Source organism: Balearica regulorum, chromosome 2 (genome assembly GCF_011004875.1).
Source record: "Balearica regulorum gibbericeps isolate bBalReg1 chromosome 2, bBalReg1.pri, whole genome shotgun sequence".
Lineage (NCBI taxonomy): Eukaryota > Metazoa > Chordata > Aves > Gruiformes > Gruidae > Balearica > Balearica regulorum.
Genome location: NC_046185.1, coordinates 121,820,913 through 121,833,394, shown reverse-complemented (window position 1 = coordinate 121,833,394; position 12,482 = coordinate 121,820,913). Strand labels below are relative to the sequence as shown.

Below are 12,482 nucleotides of genomic sequence, written 5' to 3'. Positions count from 1 at the left end.
TACAGTATGCCCTTCAGAAAGCCCTGTTTTTACAAAAGTTCAGGAGAATTAAAATCACCGGCACGTGTACCAGAACCTACAGATTCTGTGGGATTTCAAGTCAAATTCATACGGTTCCTTCCAAGATATTCCATCAGTTGTCTCATTTAGCTTGTCAGTGCCATTTTTAAAACACGCGGTTCAACTAAATCCAACAGCACATAGAAAAAGCCATGCCAGCCTTGCTCCAGCCCCTGCTTCCACCAGCATCTGCCCAAAAAGTCAGGGAGACCTGGGTACCCCCACTATGCACAGCACACAAAAACTCACTGGCAGAGCTAAATGAAACTTAGCAGGTCCGAACATCTCACCAAAACTCTTGTGCAAATCCCTTTAGCAAGATAATTTTAACCCACTTTTTCTCCAAACTCTACTTCTCCCAGCCACAAGGCAACGGTAGCGATGAATTTTGTGTTTTATTTACAACGATGCTGCGAGATCAAGGCAGGCTAGCGCAGGCCACGGCTTCGGACAGAGCATCCTCAACGTACGCAGCAGTAGCTGAGTTATTTCACCCTCTCACATCTCACTGCTCCTTTGTTTGCTGTCCCCAAGGAACAGCGTTTAGTCCCAGTAAAGGCAAAGCCAAGAGGGGTGTGGGGGTGCAATGGGTCCATTCACAAGGTCTTTGTCATTTACAAGAAATTTAGAGCAAGAGCGAACGCAGCTAATGCATTTGTAACATTTAAACACCCACCGTCTTTCCTGTAAATTCCTGCAGGACTTTGGCGGCAGAAAGCATACGTGTGCTACAAATAATGGAATTACAAAAGAAAGAAAGGAAGGGAGTGTAAGGAGTGGCAATAGGAAGAAATAGTTCAACAGATACCTTTCCATTTATATACACACCCTGGTCACAAAAACCAGAGGTAGTTATCGGCTAACTATTAGTTCGTTGATCAGCTTATCTTCTGAGAACAGGGTTTGGCTGAACGATATAGTAACAACCAATGATTCTCCAACTTCACAGCTTTTGTTTTTAAGGCAAGCATCAGCAACTCTCTTTTGTCTTTGATATCACATGTATTTGTGTGTGTATAAAAAGCTGTAAATAACCAGGTAGATTCAAGACGTCGTCATTTATCCTTAGGAGCTGAACCGGAGACCCTCAGAGTTACCAGCAGAAGCCTCCATCCCATTAAGACGCCGATTGCTGGGCAGCTGTGTTTTCCATAGGATCTCTCTGACTCAGCGGGTAGCAGGAAATGCATAGCACACTGAACAATGAAGCATGGCAATTACTGAAAATAAGTGTTCTCCATTACAAGTAATTCCAGGCTACGTTTCTCTTAGTTTCCAAATTAAAAAAAAGACACACACACCACACAAAAAAAAAAAAAAAGCATGGATTGTTCATTTTTTTATTCAAATAAATGGACTTTGGAGGAAGAAGAAAAAAGACTACAAAGCTTTGCACAGCAAACTATTTCTATGCATAGCTATACACAGGCATACAGCTAGTCTGTAATAAAGCAAACTGTGCAAATCAACTTAGGCACAGTGTCTTCAAAATAGATGTACTACCCACAGTTAAGCTCTGAGCTATTCCGAGCAGTGCTGAAGAAAACCCAAACATTTTCCGATCAGTCTGCCTTCTCAACAAAATCGGTTCAGCCAAGACTTACGCCAGGAGGGGGATGCTTTGGTGAAACAAGAGAGGGTTGTGCTGCACGCTCTTATAATGTGTGGCTCTCATCAGGGGACCGGGATGCCTTTTGCCCGGAGGTGACCGTACCTGTGGTTTAACTGGAGTGACTCAAGCCATCCCCGCTGGTAGGGTTGGTCAGCCCTCGGGGTGGGACAAAGGATGAGGTGGTGGAAGCTCTTCTGCACGACTAAAATTTGAAACACCAGCTTGGGCATTGCTGCAATCATATTTTAAGGTGTCCAAGATGGATAAGCAGGTGACTGAATGTGTCTTTTTTGAAACAAAATCTTTTTATTAGAAAAAGTTAGTAACTATAGTTGAAATTATGACAATCTAATTGAATCCATTTAAATCATTATTGACTATTACTCCTACAGCAATTCTAATTACAGGAAAAGTCATAAGCAGGCCACGTTTGCTGGTGGAGTTCTAAGCAAAGTCAAACCACTGAAATGGATGATGTCACTGAAGAAACCATCAGAAACGAAAGCTGTCATGAACTGCTAACCTCACCATAGCCAGCAGGCAGGTCTCCCGTGAATGCAAAGAAATACTTAGTTTCAGTTCATTCAGATAGTTGCATTCCATACACACTGTTAATTCACATTTAAACTAATTAGCATATAAAAGATGTTCCTGCCTTATGTGGAAAAAAATAGCGTAAGGTGGTAAGATCCACTAGGGCTAAAATCCTGCAGGATTAGAACCTACCAGGAATAATCAGGAATACTTTGTTTCATTAGCAGGTTTAATCAAAACATATTTTAGTCAACTTATTTCTCCAGCATGTTAAAGATATTGCCAACTAATTAAAAGAATTCTAAATAACTGCTTTTCTGCAAGTAATTTGAATTCCAATTTCCATCTGAATAAAACTTGCCGCAAATCATGAACAAATGAACAACCATCTAATAGAAACGCACAGACAACTTTTACTATTTCTTAATATAGGAAACATAACATTTTAAGTGCCCCAAATCAAAATGTTGGCAATGGCTTTAAAACACACTCGCGTGTATTTAGAAAAAGGAGAAAAAGTGGCAGCCACCCTTTCTGATCTTACGAGTTGCCTACTGATGTCTCCACACCTTCATGAAACACGTGCCACAAACCCGTGAGAGCTGTGGGAAAAGCAAAGATCCCAGAGAGCTTCTCTGGCAGGAGGTGCCAGGAGCTGCTTGGGGACGCAGTGGCAGGAGGGGACAGGCTGGTCACACACATGTAGAGACCGCCAGGCTTACATCCACGAGCAGCCTGTGGGTCACTGTGTTACTGTCCAGCCCCGTGGGCAGCCAGATGCCGTAGTCTGGGTGCGGGATGTGCAGCTACGCAGCTCGCCAACAACAGGTTGGCCACCCTTGATTACGATGCATTTCCAGGGAGCACGAAGGACGGCCAAAGGTTGTTTAAAAGGTGTATGCAATTGTGTGAAAAAATGTTGATTTCATTACCAACAGGGAGGGGAAGCAATCTTTTAGGAAGAGAGAGCAGGGAAACGTGACCTAGAGTACAAATACAAAACAGGGCAAAAATTGATTATCTGAACAAAGTTTTCTCACTTGCTGAGCTAAACCATAATTAAATGGGCAATTCAAATTGATGTAGCCTGGTGGTGTCTTATCATCTTAAGTTTCATATATTTTATTTACACATAATTAGTAAACTTCCTATGACATGTCCTGGATTTTAGAACGCATAAGCAGCCAGTGAATGACAGGCAATGAAAATGCTGCACTGCCGCTTTTCCATTTAAGAGCAAATGTCAAGAGAACTCAGGAATAAGCTCTAGTAACGGGGAAATGGCTTCAGAGAAATGGCTCCCTGCTTATTCAGATCTTAAGCTGCGGAAAAGTCAGGAGCGGTATTAGCATTAATTAGACTGTCAACTACCATGCAGATCTCCTGCACCAAAGTGTAAAATCCCAAACTGATACAAGCTTGTTGAAACAGAGCACTTCTGTGGTCGGAGGAGGAATGGGGAAAAAAAAAGAAAAGAAAAAAAAGGACAGCAATTCTGGCTTTACTTCAAGTATATTTCATAATTGTCTGTTAAAATATGTACCCACATCACAAAACACTTTTAAAAAAACGAGTATTTTTAAATGTATGTACAATAATGCAAAAATATGCCTAAATATGTATCTAATGCAAAAAAATAAACCATTTAATAAAATCTCCCTTCAAATGTCCCCTTGCTCTTCAACACCTTAAAAACAAAAAAAGCTCAGTAAACAAACAGGAGTTAAACCACAAACTAACAGACAAAAGCAGCGCAAAGCAGAAGACACCTGAGAATGGAGAGGCATCCAATTCAGCTTCCCACTCCCCTGCGTTACAGCACAACTACAGCGCCACTTGTCCTATGCCGGTTGAATTTTGGTTTTAAAAAGTCAGCCTGGTGTTCAAGCTGTAAGAGGCTGCCCGTGGCGCTCATTTTCCATGTGAGCAAAAGAAGTTAATGATAATCCAACTAAGCACCCTTTAAACCCCCTTAAACAGGGGTGAATTTCACCCTAGGCAAATATTTCATGTTCTGTCTACTCCTGCCAAGCACAGAGATCCTGTCCAACAAATGATACGGCCTAAAGTCTACCTGGACAACTGTGGTGGAAGACTTGTGAAACTTCACGGTTAATTGTTTAGTTCATCTCTTCTTTCTGTGTTCTCTAGGAAACTGCAAAGAGTGCTCTGGTCTTACAATTCCAGTAAGTCCAGTATCTTGTATTTGTGATGTTGCAATTTCACTGGTCATCGGGCTCCTAAATATTTCGGAAGACTAGGTCTGAATGTCTGAGTTAAGCAAGACACTTCAGTTGCAAAAGATAATGCTGATGTGGTTCTTATTTGGATGTGTTCAGGTGACTGATGTATATCCTTTATCGTGCAAGAGTAACTGCCCTCAGAGTACAGTTGGCTGTACATGAAATACAGCTCTTCTTTGCAAAGGCAATCTGAGGAGTATTCAGTATTGCTCCCTATAGGAAAGGTGGCAGGAATGGAAGCGCTATTTATAAAACCTGCTTATAAGGCACTGGTGCAGCAAGGTTTGTGACGAACATGGTTTTATGATTCCTATTTTCCAACTGTTTAAAACTAAGTCCATTAAATCAACCATAAATAGCAATAAAAAGACGTTAGAAAAATCCCAAACCAAAGAAACCAACTTAGTACTGAACCTTAATTTATGACAGCCCCACTTCAGTGCACACACTAGCTCCTGCATGTGTTTTAAACTCATTGTTGGCTCATGCTCACCCTATATACAAAAGTTGTGTGTCTCCCCCCCAAAAAAGTCATGATGGGCTGAATATCTTCTACAAACAATAAATTTGTGGATGACATCATACAGTTATATATATTGGCTTACCGACTGTACATATCTATTTAAAGCTTTAAAAGAATAAGAATATACACAAAATATACACTTAATTCACAAAGTAAACCAGCCCTCAACATCTGCTATTTTGTAGGGCTATGCATTTCTTCTTATTAGAATTCCACGCATGGAACTATCTCTGTGCCAGCTCCTCTTCATAAGCAATAGGATCACTTCAAGGTAAATTAGTTCTTCATGTATATGTAACAGAAACAGCAAAAGCTCAGCCTCTAGTCATCACTGTCGCTCCCAGACTCACTCAACTGCAAGTCATTTCCTATGGAAAACAAAAACCAACAAAACACAACAACTGAGTAGGCGTTAATTCACATTTCATGGCAATCAAACCAAAGAACAGTCACATTTACACTGGAAGATTTAAATAAGAATAACATGCAAACATCATCTGTCATTTAATGGAACTGCTTTCCATGCCCAAGAACACTAAGCATGGGGCTAATACACGGTCGGATTTAGGCCAAACCAAGCATCCACGGCTCCACGGCCACCAAAGAGAACAGCACTCCCCATGCTAGCAGCTGCGGAAGACATTCCACAGCCTCCACCCACCCAGCCAACCTCCTGTATGTGGCTCTGGGACAAGGCATTGGAGAATTTCCTGGCTTTCTTGGCCCTTTTAAAATAGATTTTTCTTTGTTTAAGTCCGTTTGGATAGCCAAGGCAAGGCCTCCACATGTCAATAAACCAAAAGGAACGTTAAAGCCATCGCAACTCAAGGCTATAGGCTGAACTAAGGTGACACATACTGCAATGGTGAAAGCCCCCCTCCAAAGTGCAAAGAGAGAACAGACAAAAGGAGGCCAGGATATGGATCAAACCTACAATCTCAGACTGTTTTGCAGAGCACTTGTGATTTGGTGAGGTGGACGGGATAAAAGGGGGCAAGAATCATGCTTGTATTCTGGTAACTGAACCTAGCTCTTCCATGGTCCCACCTGAAACAGCTGCAGAGCAGCTATGCAATGGCTACGCCCTGGGTTTCGTCATCTCCTCTCCCCTTTCTGAAACAAGAACTTGGGTTAGGGGTGTTTCTCCCCATGCAGATGGTCAGCAGTGACTTGAATGGTCAAGGACATATTAGTCCTCGGCAAAAGGATTTTAAATCACAAATTCTCCTGGAGTCAGAGGCTTCTTGACGTCCAATGACCTATGCAGTATTGTTGTTGTGGTCCAGGAGAAGCAGGGAAGAGGCAGCTCACAACCAGAAACAGGGAAATGAAAAGAGTCCTACTGACTTTGTTGAACTTTGGATTTCACTTGACGTTCATTACTGACAGGCCTCTCCAGTTTTCCAGCAGGTCTTTTCAGTATTGCTTATATTAATATACTTGCCTTTTGGAAGCTGGAAACCCTACATTTATCTGTATTTAAACTCCACCAGTTCCCTACGTGTGGGTGCCAAGAGATGTACGCAAACATGCCTAGGGAGGAATTAAGAGCAATTTATGATAACTAAGTTCTAGTTTCTTGGAAATGCAGTATTTTAACTCCACTGAGTTAGGATATACCTGATCTAGCATAAAGAAAGAGCAACACAGATGTACACCATCTCCCCAGAGAGAGTCTCATGGGACAAAACTATGCTTTAAAAACGTTTTCTACACTTTTTAAAGGGTGGAGTGAGTTTGTAGTGATTCAATGCTTGCAAATGCCATAGCTGTAATATTTTAACCAAACATATGGCACTTTAAATTTCCCTTCAAAATGTGGTATTTGTAAAAACGCAGCTGAGACCAACACAGTATAGAGTAAATACTCTGACAAAGCAATACAGCTAATAACGAAGACCACAGAGACTGCGCATTTATGACGACAGGACAGCCTTGTGCCACTGACAATTCTTTACACACCTTTAACTGACACACATGACAACCCCTAATCTGTGTTTTCACATTAAAATAATTCCCATCCTCCAGTGCACCAGATCTTCCTGCACTGATGCTTTGCTACCCACTCACTCCACCTGGAGGGCTGAATCAAGGCTCGGCATGGTCAACGGGGGCCATCGCACTGATGCCCACAGGCTCTAGACCAAACTGAAGCAATCTCCACACAGGTCTTGACCCTCTGTTCAAAGAACCCCACCCACGTATTTCAGACAGCTCGACTCCCTGGGATTACTATTTGGCAAACTGCACTTCATGGAGTTAGCCCAACATGCTAAGAAAACAAGTGGTCTCAAGCAGCTTCCCACAGCGGTAAGACAGAAGCCTTTACTTACGTAGCGTGCTCATGAGCTGATTGCTTCCTTGGGGCCTGCTGGTGCCGTTAGCAACAGCATTCCTGTTGTTATACTGCTGGTGAGGTGGCTGGGAAGGGGAAGCATGTGCTAGCTCTTCCCCCTCACTGCTGGAGCTTTCATCTTCACTCCCACATGAGCTTTCTGAATCCGATGAGCTGCTTCCACTGCTGCTGCTCATCTGCTCAATAATTTCAACCTCTGCTCTCAGCTCTGAAATAAAAGGACATTCATCTCGTTGAAACCATAAACAGGGCCCCATGGAATTTTGGAAAAGAATGCGAAAATGCAATAGTTCTGTCAAGTATAATTTATCACATCAAAATGTCTCACATGAAAGAGGGAGACAGGAAGGAAAACCAAAAAAATTCTATTTATTTGTTGTAGCTAAATTTAAAGAAGCAACAATATAGGTTAGTATCATAAAACCTTCACTTCCACTATTATTTATATACTTTACACTCCTGAAAGCACTTCCTGCTTCATTATTTTTGACAGGTTATATGCTCTATGTACAAAGTAAGTACATTTCTTGATTGAGTTTTACAGGCCAACAGCCAGCCCATTTTTAAAAAGCATCTTAATCTGGAAGATCTAAATTGTTAGATGTCAGTGACATTTAGGCTTTTGGAAAACACAGAAAGGCAGAGGAGGGGGGGCACAGGCACACGATCACAACAGAAACTGCCTTGTCTTCAAATAATGTATGAAACTGCTCCAGAGCAGTCACACAACTCATTTTAAACAAACTTCAGAAGCAGATGGATGACATCACATAACTTTGCAGCGGGGCAGATGAGAATATTCACATGTTGGGGAGTGGTAATAATACCTTAACCTGCTATAGAGCCTACAAGTAGCCAGGAAAATACAGAGAGTACTCTGAAACTGGGAAGTAATTCAAGTCAGACACACCCCACTGCAGGGTTTCCAGTGCAAAGAAACATTGCAATAATACCATGACAGCACCACGACAGCCGCATCAGTAACAGCTAGTGTTGGCTGAACGACCGGTTACTAAACAGCTATTAAGGTAACTCACCCCAAATCATACCATACTGTTAAATTTGTCATATAATTATATATGTTGTATGTATATAAGTGGCCTAAACACTACTAGAGGACAATTCTTTTGTATCCACCCACAACGTTCAGTATCAAATGACTCAGTTCACCTGGGCACGTTTCCATGAGAGAACAATATTCACACATATGTTAAGCACAGGATGTGAAACCCTCAACATTCAGGCTTTTGTTGTGCTAGCAGTTCTATACCCATGGGGTTAGAACTCAACGCTTGCCCTGGAGAAGGCTAAAAGGACAAGACAAAGAAGGGAGAGATGAGGTATTATCATCTCCACCTGGCAACTGGAGAACTGATGCCAGGAGTAATTCACGATAGGTCAGATGCATGTCCGAGACGAACCCCTGCTCCTCAGCCAAGGACATCCTTCTTGTGTATGGCATAGCCAGATCATGTAAAATGAGTCTTTCCTTTATGTAAAAATGGCACAATTTCAATGCTTATCTTCAATCCCTGCAGGAGTAAGTCTGAACAACTGGAACTCCTCCCTTTTTCAATAGGACCCATTTTCTTTGGGCTGCTTAACACTATAGAGTAACAGCTAAGTTTTCAGCCTCCCCATTATTTGCTGGAGAGAATTCCTCTAGCTCAGCATGTATTGGCTTGAGAAATTAAGTTTTCTTCTGCTGGTTTTAAAACCGCTGTTTTCCAATTTCAAAGTTCAGAGCTCAATTTCAAACGCTATAGTTATACTGAATCAGAGGCAAGGAAGGCGTATTGAAAGAGAACAACCATATGACTAACTCCAGCTGGGTATTTAAGGTTAGTGGGGTTGTTCCTCCAGCTAACTTCCTAAATCTAGATCCCTAACTAGACCACCTGTGTTCTCTGTACTTTATTAGTATGCCAGGTAAAACTTGTTCTTTCTTCTTGAAGACATAGTATAAGACATCATTGGAAGAGGGAGGAAGAATACATGATTAGGCCAACAGAAGGTATTACTTATTTCCACACGCTTCTAGTGATGGACTTGTTAGTTGTAAGTTATAGTGATGATAACAATACATTGTTAGAATATCCTGGATTGTAGCAAGCGCAATCACCTACAGAACACAGTCCATATTGCAAAAAAGATTCAATAAAAAAAGCCTAACAAAGGTCAAGTGTCTAAGAATTACACATGTATGCTCACAGAGCTAGAGAATCTATGGCTGAAATACAGGAGTGCTGGCACACGGGCTGAGAATAACACAGCAGGTCAGAAAGCAGTATATAAAATAGCGTGAAGAAAGTGAAGCAATCTAGGTGGTGAAAAGAAAAAGATGCAACAAGACATGCGCTCCAGAGAACTAGAAAAAAAATCTAAACAAGAAGTTTGAACTTAATACAGTAGGCGAGGAGATAACTGAAGGAAGGAAGCGATGCAGTCTGATGAATGGGAAAGGAAGATTGGCCTGGCTAATTTTAAACAGAATTAGACATTAGTGTCAGATTGAAAAGTGAGGGTTTTCTGCTGGGAAAGCAGAAAACTAAGAGACCATAAAAAAGGTTTGGTTATGAGGAAGGAAAGGGAGAATGCCTTGGAAGAAGCGGTAAGGCCCACTATGCTGAATACAGGCAGAAAAAGCAAAACTGTATAAAAATACAAAAAAGCAAATACTGTAAAAAAGCCAGTATCACAAGCTTGAAGGACAGGGAAGTTAAGTATGTTATCAGGGACAGCAGCCACTGGTGGAAACTTGGTCTGAGCCCATCTTCTAGTCAACTTCTGCCTCACGGGCTGTCAGCTTCGCCTCAGGTCTCTCTTGTTTAGAATTCTGGGCTCAAGGAATTAAGAGACATCTCCTCTGTGCAGATGAGAAAAAAGTAATTGTTTTCACTAATGCTGTGGTGCCTGCTGCATCGCTAAAAGTCTGTCAGGCAGAACTCCAGCAGGACCACTGAGGAAGTCTGTTCAAAACCCTCTTGTGTCACCCTGTCAAAGATAGTGGCTAAGCCAATGATGATACCAAAGCCTTGCAGGAAAAACACATCTGCTTTAAAATTGTCTGATTTTTTTATTTTCCTGTTTGCCTGTTACGCTTAGTGTGGTTATAGGTACTGAAGCCTTAGCTAAACATTTCCTTGCTGTGCCTCCAATTAAAACAATTGTGGGTGTATATGTGTACATATATGCTAAGCTGAACACTGAAAGAGTCAGACCTTTCCTAGATATTTTTGCACCATATGATCAAAGGCCTCATGTCTGATGTTTAATGCACCTTTAAGGATTAAAATGTGACAAGTTAGGATGTGCAGCAGTTACTTTAAAAAAAAAAAACTTTCCATATAGTATAGTTTTGAACACTTGCCTTAACTGAATCTATATCATCTGAAAAGGCTGACATTGCTAGGGGAACCTTAACTTTTGCACATTTCACGTTACAACTGTAGGCTTTCTTTCAAGAAACCAAAACGGCTTACAGTTTTACACTGGCAGTCAATGCAGTTTTTACAGTAAAAAAAATTCAAGGTCAGAAATCATTATACAAACAGAACAGCCTTTCTCTGTCTTCTGTATATATTCAGTATCAAGTTCCCTAATTTCTTTCTGTAATCATGTCTAAGGGTTCTTACTTATCTCAATTCCAATAGGCTATGCAGAATTTTTAACTAAAGCCCTAACCTCAGGCTGCAAGAATACCAAGGTCTTTTGGAAATAAAGTCATTCAGCTTTAGGGAGGATAAGGTTGTATGCCTATAGCAGAATGCTTACTGTTAATAATGGTATGCAAGGTGGAGAGAAATCAACTTAATACTGGCACTTTGAGTATGTGGAGATGGCAGCTAGAAGAGGTAGTATTTTACACTGAAGAGCAAAAAATTTGATTGAGGTGTTCTTGAGAGACAAACACAGCGCTATGGCATAATCCTTACACACTACAGCTGCATTTTAGGCAAACAAGATCTGCTCAGATTTTTAAGCACTGAATTTACAGTCTGCAAACCAGAAATATGTCTCTGCGGGTTCTTTTTCAAGTACGGCATGCTGTAATTATGTCAATGTTATTGAAAACATTTTTGTTGTGGTCAAATACGTCTGATAAATGCCGATTATTTCATGCACACAAATGGCTGTATTGTGGTTTATGTGTACAAAAGTTCACTGCTTAATGAAATGTTATCAGATGTAGCCAAGTATTCAAAAAGAACAAGCTCTTACCCTCTCTTTTGCTCCCTTCAGGCAGGAGGACAATATAAAAGCTTGCAGAGGAAAGGATTCCTCTGGTCTAGGACCCTAGACCCAACCTCTCAAAGGCCTCTCTGCATGAAGGAAAGGACTGGTTCAGCTCTCACGTGCTCTGACTTGTCTTCAGGCACTACTGTTTGGACAGCTGTGTAACGGGGCAGAGAACTGACCTACCTGAAAGTTCGTTTCCCAGCTCATCTGTAGGGAGAGCTATGGGAATGCACAGCTGAGGGTACTAGAGGAAAGCAGAAACGTACACTGAGGTTACCTTAAAACTATTGTTAAACATCAGGAGGGCTCTGTGTCTTACCACACCTTTAAGCAGGGCATACTGGGAGCAAGAGAATGTCATAGTGCTAGAGATCCTTTCAACCACCTCCTTTGGGGATTTTAAGTTCTGTGCTGTGTCCATTAAAGAGAAAACACAGAATTTCCACTTTATGTTTATCTTTCTTTTGTATAAAGGAGGTATTTCACCTAAAAGGAAAGCTACTGCTTGGGTGGAAAGAACACAGTCTCTTCAGAACTTATAAGTCTTTGTTCGTAAAAAGACAGTTAAGGGAAGGTAACAGGACTGAAGACTACCTCGCAGCTTTTACAGTTGTTTTAATAATTACTTTCATTGTAGAATAGTGCCATTTTAGTTCTACCTTTCCCAAGTAGGTTCTTGCGATATAAATGGTTTAGTAATGCTGATGCTCTAGATTATAACTTTTTTCCAGCATTGATTAAGAGCATATACTGTAAGCAAAAAAAAAAAAAAATCCAAAACAACCCTGCCCAGGTATTTGCACTCTTTTGGGGCCTTGAACGACTCTCCCTATAAAACACCAACTTGAAGTCTTATTTTTAGTACAAGACAGGTATTCTTTTGCTTGATTTTGGAGACAAAACTCTACAAGTTAT

General features: G+C 41.1%; 1 protein-coding gene across 1 annotated transcript in view; it reads right to left on the bottom strand.

Moving 5' to 3' along the window:
• Positions 1-1,386: 1,386 nt before the first annotated feature.
• EAF1 (ELL associated factor 1) overlaps positions 1,387-12,482 on the bottom strand; it is a 22,683-nt gene continuing 11,587 nt past the window's right edge. The window contains exons 5-6 of the mRNA XM_075745689.1: positions 7,306-7,536; positions 1,387-5,340 (exon numbers count right to left, since the gene is read on the bottom strand). Of these exons, the coding sequence (XP_075601804.1) occupies positions 5,294-5,340; positions 7,306-7,536 (278 nt within the window). The 3' untranslated portion in view covers positions 1,387-5,293. The remainder of the gene's footprint in view (positions 5,341-7,305; positions 7,537-12,482) is intronic.